Source organism: Bacillus rossius, chromosome 2, assembly GCF_032445375.1.
Source record: "Bacillus rossius redtenbacheri isolate Brsri chromosome 2, Brsri_v3, whole genome shotgun sequence".
In the NCBI taxonomy this organism is placed as follows: domain Eukaryota; kingdom Metazoa; phylum Arthropoda; class Insecta; order Phasmatodea; family Bacillidae; genus Bacillus; species Bacillus rossius.
The window spans coordinates 91,137,523-91,159,535 of record NC_086331.1 but is presented as its reverse complement, the minus strand read 5'-3'; the positions used below and the strand labels follow the sequence as shown (position 1 = coordinate 91,159,535).

At 33.2% G+C, this 22,013-nt stretch overlaps 1 protein-coding gene across 2 annotated transcripts in view; it reads left to right on the top strand.

The window, feature by feature from the left end:
- LOC134529454 (uncharacterized) overlaps positions 1-22,013 on the top strand; it is a 108,543-nt gene that overhangs the window by 22,234 nt on the left and 64,296 nt on the right. For both annotated transcript variants that reach the window (XM_063363569.1, XM_063363570.1), the window contains exons 2-3: positions 4,199-4,440; positions 19,137-19,435. In XM_063363569.1, the coding sequence (XP_063219639.1) occupies positions 4,199-4,440; positions 19,137-19,435 (541 nt within the window). The remainder of the gene's footprint in view (positions 1-4,198; positions 4,441-19,136; positions 19,436-22,013) is intronic.

The window sequence follows — 22,013 nt, the reverse complement described above, 5'->3', positions numbered from 1 at the left end:
ATGTTTTAGGGGTACGGCGCACTGGCTCGACAGCGCCCTCTTGCCAGGCGAACACACACGCACGCACACGTACGCACGGGTAGGCAGGAGGTTTGAATGGAGGGTGGATGGTGTTTGGGCGGTGGCATATCGGACTTAAAAGGGGCGCAGGCCCGGACGATGTCAACTTAATGCTAATACAATTATCAGTTTTAACAGATTTTACTAGGTGGGTTATAGTAAAGGATTAATTTTTTTTGCATCTATTTAAAACTTATATATTTCTAGGATTGTGCGATTGTAACCTTTCCCCCACGAAACGAAAGTGAAAGAAAATTTATGAAGTATCGCTGAAGTGAAACGAAAACGAAAGTTCTTGTTAGATGAATCCAGCCTTTATTTATTGACTGTACTTATATTATAAACATTTTAATACACAGAGAAAAAGTGTGTAAAATATAAATAAAGTTGACCACTCTGTACATTTCAAAATTGTACATTCAGAAGTAAATATGTACTAGACTTGTGTAGTTCGCGAACGAACTAGTTCGGAAGAGCGCTCCCACAGACGAACTACGCGAACTAGTTCCCAGATCCTTCACTCCTCAGTTCATTAGTTCGTTCTTTTTCCGATCTCCTTCTTTTAGTTCTGTGCACATGATCTGGCTCTTATCAAAAGTCGTCACTCGTTCTCCCTTTCGGGTATTAATTACGGCTTTGTCGCTGGTCTTTTTGGCTGGCTATCGTTATCAGCTCGGGTCGGATAGCTGAAATTTCAGACGTCTAATGGATACTGACTTTACAAAAATGTTGACTCTTGATCGTTGCAAATGTTTACTGCGATGAAACATTTTCGGATGATGGCTTTATACTCGTGTCTGAGCACGCTAACTTCGCGGTGGGGAAACCGTGGTGTATACTGAGAACAAGTCAGACATAATTACATTAGGTAGTTATATCAGTGTTTACAAATTGATATTAATATTAATAAAATGATTTTGACAGCTGATGACAACTTTAATATTAAAATTTTGACTTATATAAAACCATTGTTAAATAAACTTATTTTTGACGTGACGTCTAATAAATTGATGAACGCCAGCTGCACGCACGAAAAAGTGTCCCGTTATGCACATTGTCACGTTATGCTGTATCCCGTAACGCTCATTGTACGCTTGCGCCGCATCTATCTCTCTTCCACTCGATTGGAACAACCATCGATTGGACTTTTTCGAGGCACATTAAACTTGAAACACTCCCATTCGTTTCCTACTTTTCCTATCATCGTCCTATCCTTAACAGAATAACACAGATTGGAAGAAGTTAAATAGCAAACATGTATAAAAGTTATAGTTAAAATAATATCTTCATTAAGTAATAAACATATTTGAATTAATGAGTGCAAATGAAAGTAAATTTATCAATTAAATAGTAGATTTTGTTTCACTCATTCTTTGTATAAATACAAAATAGTGATAATTCAATAACGATGATTAAATTTTATTCATAAATGTATTCTATCATTTCATCAATGTTTTGTAATGACGTTACGTTAAACTTTCATCCGTAAACCGACTTTACAGTCAAACAATTTTTTGTTGATTATTTCTAAAACTTAAAAAAAAAATTAAAATTTGTATTTTTATAGGCATACAACGGTACGTTATTCACTAAAATAAACACATTTCATAAATAATATTTCTTAAACTAGCTAATAAATAAATTCTTTTAGAAATTAAAATTTTTCGATTGTAGTGTATGTTAAGTGTTGTTGAACTTGATAAATTTAGTGAATTTTATATAGGTCCTAATGAACATACACATTCTTAAGTAATATTAGCATACAATCTTACTTAAGAGTTTTTATTAGTTTTTCTATGTATAATTGTAAGGTAACAAATTAGAAGAGTAATGGGCCTATTTCTTAATAATTTACGTAATTTTGTAGCCTGTACATAAAAACACATTTTTTGTTGATTATTTCTTAAAAAAAATATAATTTTTATATTTATAAAACAGTATTTTATTCACTAAAATAAACGCATGTCATAAATAATATTTCTTAAACTAGCTATAAAATAAATCCTTTTATAAATTCAAATTTTTCGATTATAGTGTATGTTAAGTGAAGAATAAAAACAGAACTGTTATATGCGCCATTTTACCCAATTATGTAAATTATTGTTTTCTTTACTCATTTGATGTATAATAACCAAAAAAAATGATAATAATCTAGGCGTTCACAACACTGATCATTATAAAAAATAACTATTATAACATACAAAGAAGATCGCCTGCAGTAGCAGGAGCAAAGCGAACGAACTATCTGTGACCTGTCTTCTTTGAATTCGAGATGGGAGCGGACAAACTAAAAGAGCGACCTAGTTCGCCAAGGAGCTGCGAACTAAAAGGAGCGCTCCCGGTCGCGAACTATTATGCGCAAGTCTAATATGTACTCTGCTATTTGATTGCACAAATGAATCAGGTATTTTTTTTTCAAATGTTACTTGATTTTGTTACAATGCCACAACGTTATTGCAATACTATTTTTGTCAGCGTCTGACCGAATAGTACCTCGCTATTCACATTGTTGGCCATGTTTGTTTACACTATATTGCGATTTCTCTGATCAAAAATAAATACGCTCACTATTTAAATAGCATGTAAATAAATATTAATGCAAATCTTTTCGAATAGGTAGTATATTGTTTGCCTAACTTGCATATGTGAATGTGGTTAAAATACATTGAATAATTTTTTTTTTCTGAATCAATTAAAACGAAACGAACTTTGGTAAGCTATCAAACATTTGTTTAGATTGAAATATTTCGCTTATTTACAAATTTAGATAACTGAAATTCTAATTGAATTCAAAATTAAAGTGGCGAAATTTCGATTTCGAAGTAACTTACCAAACATTCGCACAACCCTAAATTAATTTAATATGTAAATTGATTGATTGTATACTGTAGACGTGGTATTGTGTAAACTGCAGAGACTGATTTTAACATGGAAACAGGCACATGCACAGACGTTATGAACAACATTACATGTGCTTAAACTGCAGAGCAGATAACTGGATGCACTTGACTTACCAAGGATAACTATTGAATTCTTGGAATTGTTCGCACAATCGTGAAAGTCACATTGCATGAGTTATAATATACTACATTTTGTATAGCACTAACACACTCACACAGCGATCGATGCTACATGCCTAAATGTAAATGTAACTTCATTTTGTATCTCTCTCTGCACTGCACTCTGCACACAGGGAATCGCTACACGCAACAAATATTAGGACTAGGCACACACGCAACAGGCTGTCCGCTCAAGAGCTCACTGTGACGCCATCTGTTATCAGCACCAGGTACTAGCAGTCCAGTCAGTCAAGTGTCGCTGGCTCGCTGTTTGCTAGACAGTACATAATTTACAGGTTTTTTTATGGCAAGTAAGAGCTTTTGAAAACCATCACTACGGGAATAATATCCAATAACATATTTTATAAAGGTCTCGGACAATAACATATGATTGCAGTGCAAAGTATACATGCATTTAATAGTCATTTAAATCTACCTTTGCCTTTTCAGAAGGAAAATGCACAGGACTGCGAAGGGAGGACGATAATTGGTGTAAACCAAGTCAAGTCCAAGGAAGAAAATACACCAGTTTTGGAACGCAAAAAGCAACCACAAAACATTGATTATTTTGTGTGTGCCTGGGAAGAGTTAAATTTGTATCAGCTAATCACAGGAGCAAATGTTATAGAATTTGAAAACTGCTAGTTTATGGTGGTTATGGTTTTTTAAAATATATTTTGTGATGCTTAGTGATGCTATTTTTTTATTTTCATTCAAATACCTTTGCTGCTATTGCTCTTTCAACAAAACATCTGGAACAATTTTCACTTGCTTATACTGACATGATACACTATTTTGGTATAATTTCAGTACCAATGAAAGTTTTATATAATAATTGTCATTTGGCACTACACCATCTAGACACCTCTTACTCCCCTTTCTATGTACCAATTTTTTTGTATTTATTTGTAAAATTCTTTTTAGGAAAAGTGCTGGAAAATCATCATAATCTTTTTGAAAATGGAGAAATGTTTTGTGAATTTTAATGTCCCTTCTGCAAAGTGCCTTAACTCTTATTGTACCAAGCATATAATTTTCTGTATGGTATTTATTTTTTTTATTGTTTGCATTGTTTGCAGGTTATCCAGATGAGCACCGGTTGTATTTTCGCCGTTTGTCCCAGACTACACAAACAGACGTGCTTTTGGGAAACCTAGACATGACAGGCTCTGGAAAAGTGATACTACGTCCAATGACTGTTCAAGAAAGAATTCGTGAGCTCAATGTGAGAGCACGAATGTTCACAGACACCATGTTGGCTATCCAGAATTATGGAGTTTCTCCCCGGCATAGTCCACTGCCTGGTCCAAGAAGCTTACAGGCATGTATAAATTATTTTTTAATACTGATCTCTTTGGTACAGTAGGCTCTGGGGAAAAACAAAAGATTAAAACAGGCATATATTTAACAGAATTATATGATTGGTTAAACAAAGCAGTAAGTCCTCAAGGTGTGTGTATGCATCCTACCTCTCCTGCTTGTGGAAGATGGCTTGGTGGTTGCGAGTACTAGTGGTCATTGTTATTCACGTGATCATAAGTTTATTAAAAATGTCATACAAAACTATTAAATACAATTAATTCATCACATGGATAACAAGGATGCTGTAGAAAATTACAATGCGCACAAAGTGTACATGAAATTTAGTTGGCAGCATTTGTCACATTCCATTGCCTCTGGTTTTTTTTAACAATGCTGGTTAATCAATAAGGAGTAAAGAACTAGAAATCCTTTAAATTTACAGGGTGTTTCTGAAAAATACGGACAATGTCCTACAAGATAATAACACAAAAAAGTATTAACAACTTTTTTTTTAAATTGGGTATCATGTGCCTTTGAAACTAAAATTTTTAAATACCTTCTTAAAAAAAATGGATATCTACTTAGGAGAAAGCTGTAGTTATTATTAAGTGGAATACTATTATCAAGTACATAATTATTTACATAAAAAAATGGTATCTGTATACTTACTGGTAAGTTATTTCAGGAAATGCATACGAAAGCACCAACATTAAATTTTAATTGCCTGAAGAGTAGATAACATGCATTAAAAAACTATTTGCTGTGGTGGTGGTGGTGGTGGTGGTGGTGGTGCATTTAGGGGGCCAAAAATGCAATGTAATTGTAAAGTAAAATACCAACTTTAACAAGACACCTTTTTGTTAATTTCTGCTGAAATCATTAAAAGTATCCCACTAAAAATTGTCAATAGATGTGTGTTGTAAAATTACCTGTGAAAAAGTATGGCCAGCTCTCTATTTTATTAACCGAAGGAATGAGATATTCCTAGCCGTATTTTTGCAGGTGTAAGATCTCCATTATAGAAGCATTCAGAATACAATATTTCTTCATATTAGTATGTAATAAAAATGAGCAAAAATTTTTACACTTTTCGTATTTATTAGTTTGAAATTTTTTTAAACTCTGAAATTAAAGACTGAAGTGTTCGTGTTTCATAAGGACTATTGGATTATTTAGCAGCATGGTGCAATGATTGCACTCACAAGCAAATGTTTCTTTGTACATTTTGAGCATTAATGAATTTGGCAAGTATAATTTGAAATGTATATTCATGGAATAATAATTTTCAAATTAATATTATGAAAGTGACTGAATATAGTTTTGGTTTTTAATAGTGTCATGTCAAAACAGAAAGTTTTAACAGTGATTCACTGTTTAATCCTCTACAACAAATATAACTGTGAAAAATTTAGAAGATGATTATATTTATAGGAAAAATTGTAAATCATTGCAAACAAAACCTTAATGCAAGTTACAGCATTATATTAGAAATTGTTCTATTCCCTACTGAAACCTGAACGTGTCAAGGGCTAAGAACATTGTTGTGATTTGTTGGACTCATCCGCAGCCAGCTATCCATTATTTAATTCTCCAGAGATCTCGAGGATGAATCAAGGGTCAATACTGAGTTAGGCTGCACCTTTTTTTTACTTATCAAATTTCTACATTGTATCAAAAAATCACAAAAATCAGTTTTCATCCAGTTATTTCAATATAAAATGGTTGCACAGTATGAGTTTAAGAAAGCCTATCCGCCTTCATATCACACCATGTTAGGTTTTCACCGTAGATTCTTTGCATCGCATCCGCAGCAGGCCTCCCGACAAGGCGGATGTTTCGGCAGCAAGAGGGAACCACAGTGCAGTCCGGCTCTTGTCAGTTATCCACAAGAGGTAGAGAACAAGGCTCCTTCTCTAGGCATGCCTGCTGTATTTGTAACGTCAGGTACGCGGCGGTGTCAGCAAGTTCCTAGTTCATTCCTCCATGTTGGTATGCCGCCCGGCCAAATGAATATGAGGCACTGCCCCAGTAATTTGCACTGACAATGCAGCTTGCTTTGTCCCACCAGTGGGGAAGTGTTTCTATCTATTGTAACAACATGTAGGACAAGCAATTTTTTGATTCACTAATTTTAAAATAATAAGTTAAATATTTTACATTTTGCAATTTAGTTTCTGATCATTTGAATTTATGAATTGCTTTTTAAATTATGTCATTTTACTTGCAATTTTTAAAGCTAGCATTAATTTTTGGTGCTAAACTTTAAGAGTGAGTTTTGTGATCATGGTAATGTTTCTATGATTTCAAACTCAAGCACTCAGAGCTCTATAATGACTGACTCTTGGAAGTTTTGAGTGTTCAGTGTGTTTTGCAGACCCCACATTAAATTAATGAACTTTAATTAAATATCAATTGCATAAGCTTTGGGGCATAAGGGCTCTAAAACCGTCAATGTCTACAGGACCCGACGGGATTCCTAATTTTATTCTGAAAGGCTGTTCACATTTATAAGTACCCCTATTAAAACATTTATTTAATACTAGTTTAAGAACCCAAGTTTTTCCTAATAAATGGAAAATTGCAAAAGTCATTCCAAATCATAAAAATGGAAACAAATTAAATGTGGTTAATTATTGAACATTATCGCTATTAAATGGTCTCTCTAAAATTTTTGAAAAAATAGTTTTTAAAATCGCTAATTTCCAACTAAAAAATCGTTTATCTAGTAATTAACATGGCTTTAGATCAGGAATGACCACAGCCACCAATCTAATTACTTCCCTTAATCCTATTTTTAATGAAGTCATTAGCAGGGGTCAGGTAGATGCCTGCTACTTTGATCTTGCTAAAGCTTTTGACACTGTAAACCATTCATTACTATTAAGCAAGTTACATAATTTCGGTCGAGTGACAATTATGTTAATTGGTTTTCTAGCTACCTTAAAAATCGAACTTTTTTTTGTATCTTATCAGCAACTCCAATTCTTCAAATTTTATAGCTAGTTCTGGAGTTCCTCAAGGTGGTACCTTGTCTCCTTTACTCTTTATCATATTTATTGATGACATTACTCAAATTCTGAATCATTCTTCTGGCACTCTATTTGCAGATGATCTAAAAATAAGTAGAAAAATTTTCTCTTTTAATGACTGTTTATTATTACAAACTGACATTAATGAAATTAATAACTGGTGTAAAGCAAATCTTGTGACCCTGAACAAAAGCAAAACAAAAATAATATCCTTTACTAGAAAATACCTTCCTATCAAATATGATTATAAATTAGGCAACACCTTAATTCAGAAATCCTCTTTTCTCAAAGATTTATGCATCATTCTAGATTCTAAATTGTTCTTTCACCAACATGTTGAACATTTAATTTCTAGTTCCCCAAGAACATTAGCTTTAATTAAATATATCACATGTTATGCTACAAAAACTGATTTTATCCTCTCTCTTCATTTAGCATTAATTAGGTCAAAACTAGAATACTGCTCAGTAATTTGGAACAACATCAATATGTGCGATAATATGAAAATCGAAAACATACAGAATAAATTAATAAATATTATTAATCAAAAACATCTTCCTCTACCCAATCTGATATCTCTCTCAATTCGAAGAGAATTACATGACTATTTTCATTAAAAACTGTTATACTAACAAATTGAACTGTAAATATATACTTGAAAACACCGGTTTAAGAGTACCTCCTTTTAATAGTCGTTTAACTTCCACTTTATGTACAGTTAACAGAAATAATGATCTTATCTTTAGGCTAATAACCAACTTTAATAAATTTGATAAACACTTTAATTATTTTCCTTAGTTCTTAATGATCATGTGTGTTTTAGTTCTGTGTTGTCTAAATTGTAACATTTGAATTTTGTTTTATTGTCTTTATGTGTTCTGTTTTTATATTGTATTATATTGTATTGTTTTGTGTTTTTCATTTATGTTTATTATAGTGAGTGTATTTGTGTCTAATTGTGTGCCTACCATTAAAGGCATTGTCCTGTTAGTTGGCATGTTACAATTACAAATAAATAAATAAAATAAAATAATTAAAATCATGTTACTACTCTGAACAGCCTATGATTTTCAGGCAAATGTACCTCAGTTTAAAACATAAATTCATTGAATATACATCATACAGGGTTCCCAACGATAGGGAAAACAGGGAAAATTCAGGGAAATTGAAATGGGTCAAAAACACAGGGAAAACTCAGGGAAATTTGTTGTGCGGCAATCACAGTGTGTGTATATATATTTATATATTGATTAATACATGTATCACAAGCACATTTTTTCTTAAAAACAAAATCGGAAAGTTGGGGTGCGGGTCGTACATGTAAATCAAAGTAATAGATAAGCCACGAGTCCCGGGAAAGTTTGGTTCGCCATACAGCTGTGACGTGCCGAATTTCATGGTAGCCGGCCCCGGACCGTGCCGAGCTGCGCCAAGCCAGTTGTAGAAAACGGCGGCACCGTAGTTCGTATACGTTTGGCCGTTTGTGTCATAACTTTGAAGTATCCAGTATGCTGGAAACTTTTTGAAGATTGTTTAGTGAATATATTTTCATTTATTTAGATGTATTTTTTCAAAAGTGCTGCAGCTGTGGTGGTGTTTTTGTATCACTGTAATTTGTGTTATTGGTAGTATTATGTATCATGACAAGATTTTTGCCTATCAAACACAACAAAAACACCGCTAAAATAGTTACACATTGTGTTATTCTGAGTCAAGAGTTCTACAGAAGCAGTTAAATATATTTGAAATTTTTTAGTCAATTGTGAGAAGTGTTTTTTTTTTCCAGAAGAAATCAACGGCGGTCCTCTTATTATTTTCTCATTAGAAATATAGGTTACATTCACGGGTGTGTGCTAGCTCAGTTTCCTTAATTGTGCAATGAAAACACGGTGAAACTTGTGAGACTAAGCGATTCAGTATCGAATGTGTTTTGCTACTCTACATTAGGCCTAGGCCTATTCTTGATAGTCTGAGTGGATAATTGTGTGACATTCACGATGTCTAAATTCAATCCTGCTTGGCTAGATGGATCACTGTTTCCTGACTGGAAAAAGTGGCTATGTCGTGTTGAGGGTGATGAAAATAGTGCAAAGTGTATTTTGTGTAAAAAGGTATTTTCTTTGAGTAGTATGGGTAGGCAGTCTGTGAAGAGCCATCAAGAAGGGAAATTTCAAAAATAGTTGGTTACTGCAAGCAGTATTTCTGCATCTATGTCAGCATACTTAACAAAGCCTTTAAATCACCAAGAAACAAAGGGATCAATTATTTCAAGAGTTTCCACAGCACCAAATTCTGAATTAGCATCCAGCACACCAGCATCCTGTTCATTGTTAACTGGATCATCATCATCATTCAGTGCTCTGAAAGAGGCATCTTCAGGCATGGTAAATAAAATACATTTTCAGGGAGACAGTAATGTCAGAAAGGCAGAAATATTGTGGGCATTACATGTTGTTATGAAAAAAGACAGTTTTAATAGCCAACAAGGAATAAGCAATTTGTTTGCTAAAATGTTTCCATATAGTTCCATTGCACAAGAAATGTAGCTTAGTAGTACCAAGACTCCATACTTAGTTACTTGCCCCATATTTTTTCCACAAACTTACAGATGAAATCAGATCCACAAAATACATTGTTGCATGCTTTGATGAATCCTTCAATAGGGTATAAAAGGTACAACAAATGGACATAGCTGTACATATATGGGACGTCAACAAAAATCAAGTAATGACCAGGTACTGGAATTCTTCATTTTTAGGCCATTCTACAGCTGATGATCTCTTAAAAGGGTTTCAACAGGAACTAAAGGATGTGGAACTATCCAAAATTATACAAGTATCCATGGATGGGCCGAATGTCAATAGGTTGTTCATGAAAAAATTGAATGCAAAAACTAAGGTGTGCGAAGAAGATCCAGATATATTAGACCTGGGATCTTGTGGTCTCCATGTTGTTCATGGTGCCTTTCAATTGGGTTTTAGAAAGACCGGGTGGGATGTTGTTCAATTTTTAAGGGCCATATATTCTGTGTTCAAAGACTCACCTGCTCGACGATCAGACTTCAGACAAGTTACAAGTTGCAGTGTTCTTCTGATCAAATTTTCTGATATGTTGGTGGTTGGAAAATGTCCCAATGTGTGAGAGAGCAATACAAATTTTTCCTCACTTGAAAATATTTTTCAAGACCAGTAAATTACCTGCTACATATTTTGTTGAGAAAGTGAAGGATTGTTTGAGGGATCCTTTGTTGCTAGCTAAGCTGAGTTTTTTTTCCTGACAATGGCTTCTTCACTTGAACCATTTTTAAAGAAGTTCCAAACATTAAAACCAATGTCACCATTTCTGCATAAGGAATTGGAGGACTTGCTAAGAGAGTTGCTGGGACGTTTAACTAAGATGGAAATTTTGAAAGCCAAGATAACTGCATATCAGCTTATTAGTATTAATTTGGACGATGTAAGTCTGGGACTTCCACTCGCAAAGTTGAAAATTGGATTTGCTGCAAAGCATGAGTTAGGTGTGGTTGATGTAAAATAACTTCAGAAACAAAGGTTCCTAACAGAATGCAAAACATGCATGGTTCAGATTGCCAAGAAACTTGAACGTAGCCCAATAAAATACAAAATGGTTAAAGCTGCTTCTTGTTTGGACCCTAGAAAATTGTTGGACAAACAGGAAGAGTGTAGGACAAGCATGGATACATGTTTGCAAATTCTTATGTCTGCCAAGCACCTAACTGCTCTTCAATCTGATAGACCTAGTGTTCAGTTTACCAAATTTGTTACTTATATAAATTCTGACAAACTTGCATCATTTCATGTACACAATAACAGATTGGACACTTTTTTTGCAGATATGTTGATTGGAGAAGAACAGTTTAAAGATAAATGGCTTGCAGTGAAAATTATATTAATTCTCTCACATGGTAATGCTTTTGTGGAATCTGGATTCTCCATCAATAAGGAGATGCTTGTTGAAAATCTCCATGAGAAATCTTTGATTGGCCTGCGACGAGTTTGGGATGGAGTTAGTAATGCTGGTGGTGAAAATTGTATTCAAGTATATCAGGAAATGATAAAATATGCCAGAGGAGAAGCTTCAAGGTACAAAGGTGCCCTGGAGTAAAAATGTCAAAATGAAGAAGAGGACAAGAAGTTGGACAGATATTGTAAGAAAGAAAGAAAATGCAAGACTGTAGGAATTCAAGAGCTGCTAAATAAAAAACTGTAAATAGAGAAACAAAAAGAGCATTTAGAGATGAAAATTAAAAAAATTAAGAAAAATATTTATTGGGCTTAAAGAATAACCAGTACATATTTGTAATATTTTGTGAATGTACATTGAATATGCAAGATACCTAAACATTTTTTTCCTATGCAGCAGAAGTGGTATAACATTAGGCCTATGTATGTCTAAATGTTCACAGCAATTTAGCAGGTAATAAAATAGCTGATAATACCCTTATGTTAGTAGCATAGGTATGCCTGTATATTATGTAAATTGTTCTTGTTGTGATTAGTTTATTTCATTATTTTTTTTAATTTAGCACAGGGAAAATATATTATAGGACAGGGAAAACAGGGAAAACTCAGGGAAATTTACAGAAACAAGTTGGTGGGAACCCTGTCATATAACTGGCTGGTAGTAGTAATTATCTGCCACAGCAATGCTCTTCATAGTTTTCTGCAATATTTTGTTATTGATACCTAATTGTATTCATTGCTTGAGATATTAGTAATCAAAAGTGTTTTGTATGTTTTGCATGGTGTGTTATGGTAAGACATTACTATCACGTTCTCAAGAATTTGTGTTTGAATCATAGTCTGGTTATATTTGTTTCAGTTTTTATAAATTTCATAAATGACTTCAGTTAGTGCAAAAATGGTTTATTATTGCAAGCTGTGACAGATCTGTTCTTAAACAACCCTGATTTTTGGTACATGTTTTCATCACTACTGATCACATAGAAAACAATTAAAACCAAAGAATATAAAAAGTTCACACTAAAGCTTCTATAAACTTTCTGTATTTGAGGATATTTTAACATATTAACTGTAATTCCTATATTGATAGCCATACTTAATCAATATAGTCTTACAACCATCAACTATTCGTAGAGATGCGCACTGCCATAGAATCAAAACTGTTGCCAACATTACATAATAATATTTCATTCCCACAATACAAAGTTACTACACCAACCAGACTGAATTTTTGTAGGGCAAAACTTGCTATTAACATTATTTAAATAATTCATGCAATGAGGAATATTGATTTAATGCTGTTTTACACTGTTTGTCATGTAAAAATTCCAACAATCAAAAACATAAATAAAAAATCTGACGAAAAAAAATTCACAGAAAACAAGACTGAATCAGCTGATGTCTGACAAACGGAACCAACGATGAAACTTAACAAGTATTATGGACAATAAAACAACGAAAGCACAGACAAATATTGTTCAAACTCTAAATATCAGACAGCAAAGAATTCTGTTGAAGTAACTTAGTCATGAAAAATAATGTAACAACACAGACAAACACAGTGGGCTAACAACGATGAGACAGATTAAATGCAGGAATCGCATCAAACATATAAACACAGCAATGAAGATAAACAAGTACTATGGACAACACAGCGATAATATCACTGACGAACACAAAAGATTTCCAGTGACAACAGTTGCAACGTTTCGGGAACTGGCCTCTTTTCCCATCATCAGGCACAAACAGACCGATATTGGACACTGGAAAACTATGGGTTTATATATGTTAGAGCTCCTCTCCTTGCACAGCCAATGGCAAGTGAAGGCTATCCTGATTGTCCGTGCACAAAAGGGGCGATATTATTAACTGATGTATAAATGTGAGGGTTGTTGGTTTGCAATTGAGTTGTGTAGTAAATTGGTTTCTTTTTAATTAAAGGTATCCATATATTTTTTTAATTCAATGCTTTGTTGACTGATCATATTTCTATTGCTGACAATGAATACTGATTCCTTAAGTATCCTTTTAATTGGGTGTTTTTCTTGTATGAGTGGTGCAGCATTGTCCCAGAGTATTCTATGGCTATTATCCAAGGCATGTTCGGCACATTAGTAAAAAGGCTTTGAACATCAAAGTTTACGAGTATGTCAGTTGGTGCTATTTCTAATTTTTGATTATGTGGATGAAGTGACCAGAATATTTAACGAAGGTAGATGTTTGGCCGGTGAGTGGTTCAACAATTTTTAGCATAAATTTGGAAAGTTTTTGGCATTGGTCATAAAGGCAGGCCTGGTTTGTGGACTTTTGGTAGAGCCATAAATGTGAGGTGGCTTAATGCTGTAAGGTGATAAGGCACACCTTATTTTGTTTGGTATTTGGCTCTGGTGTTTTTTTTTAGGGTTTGGTACACTTTGTATTCAATGCTATTTTGTTTGGTATGTGGCTCTGGTGTTGAAAGCTTATCTTTCTATAATTGCTGTCTAAACAAGAGTCTGACTTAAAGTAGTCGGCGGGAACTAAGCTGTTTGTGTATTAAAAAAAAATACATTCTACAGGGATTATGAAGGTAGTTTCCAATAAGAAAATATTTAAATTCAAGTTTTACTTAAGCCCAGAGTATAATTAAGCTACACAATACACAATAACAATAGGACATTTCATACAAAGTAACGTGAAATACCATGATCATGAGAATTTATACTTAGAAGTTATGCTGTCCGTGAACATCAAGACATATAAATACAAAAAAAGGTACAAATTTAGCGAAATACAATTTCCTCAAGCAATGATATCCTGAAGGGACACACACGAACAAGTACGCCTAATGTAGACGAGCATTACAGTTATCATATCAAGGCCATAAACTTTTTTAACGCAAGTATCGCCCGCATAACGGGATCATAATCCCTGTACGAACCATCAAAAGGGCCGTCGTGTCAACCAGCTCAATTACCTAACAAGGCTTACGCCACAGATACAGTATAATAATTTAACGTGTAGCAAAAATACATGAATCAAAAAAAGCTATTACACGCTATAAATAACATCATAATCAATAAAAATATTGACTTCTCGGGGGAGAATAGCTCTGAGAACCCAAATAAGAGAAATTAAACAACAGAAATTTAAATCCAAACAAATTTTTCCAAGGTGGCAGCCGAAAGAAAATTTATACTAAATAGCAAAAAGTCAAAGTACGCGGATTACATAAAGGCAAAGGCCACCGCCTCACTCACGAGAAATAACACTTAACATAGCTTTCCCCCCGAGGTCGCTCTCACACGTCGTTGAAACTCTACTTGAAGACTACGTGCTCATGATTACCAAAATGAGAGAAGAAGAAGGAATAAATCCCTGACGGCTGCTTATATTGAATCGGCGCGGCACAGCGCGCATGCGCCAACCCCGAGAGGGGAGGCGAGGAGAAACAAAACACAATACTAAGAGGGGGAAGGATGTGCCGACGCCTGTGGTGAAGCGCGAAGTTTTAAGGCAGCGGACCTGACTGCTGCAGTGTTTTTTTTAGGGTTTGTTACACTTTGCGTTCAATGCTAGAAGTTGGATCTTTGTTCTAATATACTTTTTGTCTTGAGTTAATCAAGTTTGTAATTTGGGGCGACGGAAGACTACCATATCGGAAGACTACCATATCGGAAGACTACCATAATGGCAGTATTCCGCCTGGCCTCTTCGAAAAAGGCGGAAAAGTACCATAACGGAAATCTGCCATACCCCCCAGGGCGAGACGGAATTCTGCCATTTTATCTTACACCCTCCATGGAATGAGTACAGAAGCATTGTCCTCGAAGTAGTGTATAGAATACTCTGTAGGTAGCGCTGTCAACCCTCTATCTGTTTCTCAGGTTAACTTTAAAGCTTACAGATAGCGCTTCTGACGGTGATAGTTGCAATAACAAATCATTTACAGATCGCGAACGAGAAGAAAGAAATGTTTCCAAAAATGTATTATAGGTAACACTGTATTCCTATTACAACAATTTAAAAAAAAAACATGTGGCAGGCAGTATTCTATTTTGCCAAAATTTCTTATACATTCTATGGAATGAGGAAAATGGCCGTACTCGTAAAATCGTAATGTAACTAGCTTCATAGAATTTGCATTTTTGCACACTGGAATAATTGAAGTAATTGTAGATCATTATTTAATGAGTGCAAATCCAATGAAAATATTCAAGGGTTTTCTTATGTAATTTTTTCATTATTAGGATGATAGAACTCAAAAAAACTAGGATATTAAGGTTTTAAATATCCATATTAAATTATTTAAAGTCTACAAAATGTATATTTAAGATGCTGAAATTCAAGGGAAATATTTTTGTGTAATCTAGAAGGCACAGGTCAAGCAGCAGCTTTAAAACTGTCAGATCAAATTGAAATTCAGTTTTTTGTGCCTTACGACACTTATAAACGAAATATGACATATACATTAAAAAATAGGTACAATATAAGCACATAGAATAACAACCAAAACACATTAACACAATACCTACTCTGAAATATATCAATAACTTTACGACAAAACACGAAACAACTCAACACACAGATAAATAAAGATTGATAAAGTTCATATTAACTAAATGGTTATAATTGGTTACTTTGGTTTTTACAAAAATCTTAAACAGAAACTAAAATGGTGTATACAAAATAAATATGTAGATTATAAAAGTTTTAAATAACTTTTTGCTGAATTTGTTTACCAATGAATGTTTCTAGATTATTAAAAATAGTTGTATTTTTTTTACAAATTTTATAGTTACTAATGGTTTTAAAAGTGTCACTAATTCTATAATTTCAAGTTAAAATTCTTAATCCAAACCGTAATATGTCTGAAGCATCAAAAATGGTAATAAAATGTATATAATAAAATGTGCATCACTGATTGAACGTCTAATAAATATAAAATGCAAATTAAATTTATGTAGGAGTGTAGCATTATTTAAAAGGAATTTAAATACCTGAAATTTTAAAATATTAATTTAAGAATTTTTTTATGCATACTTTCAATTCTATTACAATCAAAATTATTTATTTCATTCCAAATTACGACACAATATTCTACTTTGTAGCTAATCAATTTGATGAACAAAGTATACAATCAGGTATTTATGCAGAAAAGTTATAAATTTAATAAAACCTAAGAAGATCTTCAAGTGCAACTAATAGTATTATCTACATGTTGGTGAAAAAAAAATAGCTTGGCATCCAATATAACTCGTAGGTATAAAATTGTGGACACCACACTTAATGTTATTTCTTGCTATGTGATAATTCTAATTAATTGAATTAGCTTTTTACTAAAGGTTATACAATAAATACTATCGTAAATCAGACGTTTGTTAACTTGAAAACCAGATCTGGACAGCTGAAATATCTTGCTGAATAGTTTCACAAACATATTTCCTAATTATATGTATATTTTTTTATCAGCATCTTTTCTTGATCAATTATTGATTACAGTTGGAATATAATTTATTAAATATTAAGAGTAGTGTAGGTAAATAACATATGCATTTGCTCAAACATATATAAACCCTCAGTTTTCCAGTATCCAATATCAATCTGTGCCTGATGACGGGAACAGATGTCAGTTCCCGAAATGTCGTAACTGTTGTCACTGGAAACCTTCTGTGTTCGTCAGTGATATCGTCGTCGTGTTGTCCATAGTACTTGTTTATCTTCATCATTGTGTTTATATGTTTGCTGTGTTACCTGCATTTAATCTGTCTCGTCGTTGTTAGCCCACTCTTCGTCTGGGTTATATTATTTTTCATGACTAAGTTCCTTCAACGGAATTCTTGTGCTGTCTAATATTTAGAGGTTGAAAATTTTTTGTCCGTGCTGTCGTCCTGCTGTTCATAATACTTGTTTAGATTCATCGTTAGTTCTGTTTGTCGGACATCAGCTAATTGTCTTGTTTTCTGTGAATTTTTTATCTTCATATTTTGTATTTTTTTGATTGTCAGAATTTTTCCATGACAAACAGTATAAAACTGCAGTGGCGTAAGTCCAAAAAAATGCATTAAATTACTTCAAACAATTTGAAACTGTTTCCATGTGGCATTACAGTCCATTTCATGCTAACTTCACTAAATTTGATTGGACATCTTCTTTTAACATGTAAATACCAACATTTTCTGGTGGTGTTTATGTTTGTTAGTATGAAAATATAGTGCCCTAAATAAAAATTCATAACTTCACAGGGTTTGTATGCCTTAGTAATATTCTTAAAAGGTCCTTAATTGGTCTTTATTTAAATAAGGACCCTTAGAAGTCCTTAAATTACAGTAAGAATCCTTTAAAAAAAAACTACATAAAGACTGATAGCAGGCAAGTAATGGATAAATTTGGGTACATTGTTATTGTGTTTCCGATTTGGCAGCAAACAAAGTTTTGTGCACGTGCAGTACCTGGAAGTGGTGACTTTCGGGCCACATGATTCAATTTTATTTATAGAACACTTTTTCAAATTCAATTTTTTTATTTTGTATCTTACTTTCAAACTAAAAAGGTGTGTTTTTCTTTTGTACTATGGACTTATAAAGTTACTGCAGTTTGAAATGATTTAAAGTTAATGCTGTAAATTTCAGATGGACACTAGGCTTGGGTTAGATATGTGTTCCAGAGATAATTATTAATGATGGAGGCTTATCTACAAGTTCAACCAACAAATGAACATATTTTTTGTTCATTTCCAATTTAATGGTTTATTCTTGAGATATTTTGTGATATTAAAAATGGTTTTCTACCTCTTGATAGTGGTGAAGGCAATAAAGGAGTCCTTAAAACTCCTTAATTTTTGATTGCCCAAGAGGTTACAAACCATGCTTCAATATTTTAGAAAAAATGAGTCCTTAATTCACTTATGATTTAAAATATGTATATGATTATTTGAAAGTTACATTTACCACCTAAAAAAAATGTTAATGGAATAATAGAATATGAGCATATGGTATTTATGTGAAACATCAAGTGTTAAGTCTGTAATATTTGTAGGTATTAGAGCTTAAAAGTCTGTATGAGAATTTACTCCATTTAATTGCCACAGGACTAAGGCATAACCGTAGACTAATGAATGACTACTAGTGATTGCACACTGTGCTTAACACTTTAAAATAATTTTGTATGTAACATTTCCAATTTTTTTTAATTTTGTTACTAATTGTCAGTGTTTGATTATAAAATAAATTTAACAAAGTGAATAAGTAATGCTGTTGGATTGGCCAGACAGTTAAGGAAGAGTTCTTCAGAAAAAAAAGCAACCAAAAAGACATTAAATAATTTTTTTTTGGAAAACATACAATAATATTGTAAATCAGTATGCATACAAGTAGCTAGAGTTTTAGTATATTTATTAATTTAGCTAACTTTAAATTTAATAAATAAAATAAACTATTACTTCCAAAAATATGGTAGGAGAGAGAGAAAAGACAGATTTTACCCAAGCGTGGTTTTATGTCATTCAGTACCATTTCTTGTTGACTCTTTAGGCAATGAGAAACATTCATCTAAATTCATATGAAAGTATTTTAAATACATTATGGCTGCCCTGTAGAACAAATGGAAAAGTTTACATAAAAGCTATTAAATATTCTGTCTGTAATGTATTGGGAGAGTGCTTCAAATTTTTTCTTCTCAGTAAAGTATTAGCACTTATAAAGGGTGTTATTTGGCATTGACAGTGTTCTCCTTGGAGTTCTCCTCGTATCTTGAGCCCAGTGGATGTGCGGCACATCTTGGCGAGCAGATCTAGTGAGAACTTGTCAGGCCTTGGTTGCCATGGTGAACTGGTGGGTTCGCCAATCAGGAGAAGAATGTGCCGCCAGTCATTGCGCAGAGTGACTCCATCCAAAAACCAGCTGAATCTGGAAGAATCTCGGCACACCGAGGAGGCTACCAAAAGAGAAGCAGAAAAACTGTTACGGGAAGGAGGAGAGGAGAAACTGCGCAATTGTTTGGAGACATTAAGTATGAAAGAAAGGTGCGTGCATTTTTGAGAGTTCAGTGTGATAAGTTCTTTAGATGGCTGTGTGTATCTTAATGTAACAATATTTACAAAACCCTTTTATTTTTTCATACAGTAAGATGTAATTTGTGTTCTTCAGACTGTCTTAAAAAATGCAAAACTAAAAAAAAATTTAGTTTTTCAGGTTTTACTTTGTAAGAACAAGGACTCAGTTCAAGGTCACGATTGTGATTCTGTCCCGCTGGAGAGCACTTGTAATCATGTGTGGTCAAACATTCATTATTTAGACTTGGGGAAGGAGGGACACGATACAATAGGCGGCATTGCCATGCGTTATTTGACGTGATGCTTGCACCTTGGGCTGTTGATTCACGTGGAGTAAGACTCACTCTCATGGGCCATGGGCCGAGATGTGCTTGGCACCTGTGGGCTTCTGAAGGCCGGCAGTTCCGCAGCTGCTCTGTGAGCTATCTTAGGGCAGCTAAGCAGTGCCTCCTGCAACCAAACGTGTCTCGCTGGTTCAACATGAATATATCGAGTAGCAGTCCTTGGACCGTCTGGCCGGCTGGTGTGTCTGGCAATCTGTGTGGAAGGGCAGTCTGGTATGATTGAGAGAAAAATCACTAATATTTTTCAATAACAAATTACATTCAAATAGAGTACAACCCAAGGAAAAAATCTAAATATATTGATTCAAGAATTAAAACAGTATCAATTGTGAAATCTCTACTGAGAGAATAGTCAATTTAAAGTTATTTTTATAAAGGATAAAACATGCTTTTTTTTCAATGGTTTCATTTTTGGCATATAATTTTCTGATAACCTCAAACAAAAACTAGTTTTTAGTTTCATAATATTACGATAATATCTACAATCTGCCTAACAATAAATAATTCTTACATTCAGCAAAATCTGTGTCATTTGGTTGTAACAAGTGTTGCTGTATTTAGATGAATTTTAAATTGTTCTGTATTAGACTGTCATTCGATTGAATGAAGACGTTAAGTTGTGCGAAAAATTAAAATACTTCAGTGCAATATATACATATCCAGGTTAAATTTTTTGCCACCAATAAAAAAGCTCTCACAATTACATTGTGTACTCATTATATAAATATTATCAATTAATTGTTTGGTGTTGTCCTTAGCATTATGCCAAGTACAAAATCAACATTACAGACATATAAATGTTCATCAGTGTTGTAATGTTACTCAATTTTAAATAAGAAAATAGACAAATTTACTGTGATATGTTTTAATGTTACATAATTTTAAGTAAGTAAATAGACAAAATTACTGCGATAAAAATTATAAGTGTTAAAGCATCATATACATTTGAATGATTATGACACCTAAATTTAATTACAGAATTTGATATAATATTAATTTATAGCCTCACTTTACAAGAAAACCAGTTAAGAGAAACTTTAAAAATAAAATTTTTGTAATACGAATTGAAAAAAATTATCTCTGAATTGTAAGAGGTTCTGAATAGATTTGCACTTTAGAGTAAACAGAAAGCTGCTACCTGTGTGTTTGTAGTTCATCGGGAGGCTGGAATTGGGGGTCTGAATAAGAAATACCAGAATTTCCATGAACACATGTACAGTGCCACAAATAGGACTACAGATGTGATATCTTAATTGCACAAGTATGGCAGTTGTCCTTCCATTACTCTCTAGTTGTGGGTTGATTTCAGAATTGTACAATATGGTAGCAACCCAATAAAAAAACATTGCCACTATTTCTGTGAAGATATATAGTAACTAATAAATATCTATTTTTAACTTGAATAAATCACATAAACCAGACAGTGTTATCAGTTAAAAAATAATAGGAATCAAATATTCTAAAGGTGAATGTGTAATTAATTAATATATGAAAATGTAAATGATTATTCAACCACAATACCCATATACAACTTAACAGGACACTCAATATTAATTTCGGTATCAATTGATCGCTAATAATATTTTTTTTATCCTGAATTATTTAATTAATCACTTATACAAATTTAAACCATTTCTACTAGTTCGATAAGAAAGTTTTACGTGAGAACTATGCTACTTAATGCAAGAGACATCTTAGGGTAATCAATCTCTCTGATAAATAATGAGGCTAACTAATATTATGAGGAAATATTTCAGAATGAACTGTGTATGGTACAAATACTTTAACTCTCCAACTAAATGATTGGCAATATTATAGTTACACAAACAACAAAAGACTATCATTAATTTAAACTTTCCTTGAATTTGCAGAACATGAAGAGTTCCTCTATTCATGGTTCAATGCAAGACTTTTCACAGCACAATGATGTCATGAATAGTAGTTTGCTATATTACTGGAATCAAATCTTGAACAACATGTCTGTAGGAAACGATGACACTTCTTAACTGGAAAATATTATCACAGTTCGTGATGAGAACACTTATCGTACGTAGTCAGTGTCTTTTGAAACCACAAACATTCCTTACGCCTGTGTTTGAGAATTACCATGAAGAAACTTCTCTTTATATAAACTAAAATTCTTCATAAAGTGTTTGTTCATCTTGTAATTATCACTTGATAAGAATGCTTCATTCTTAGAGCAT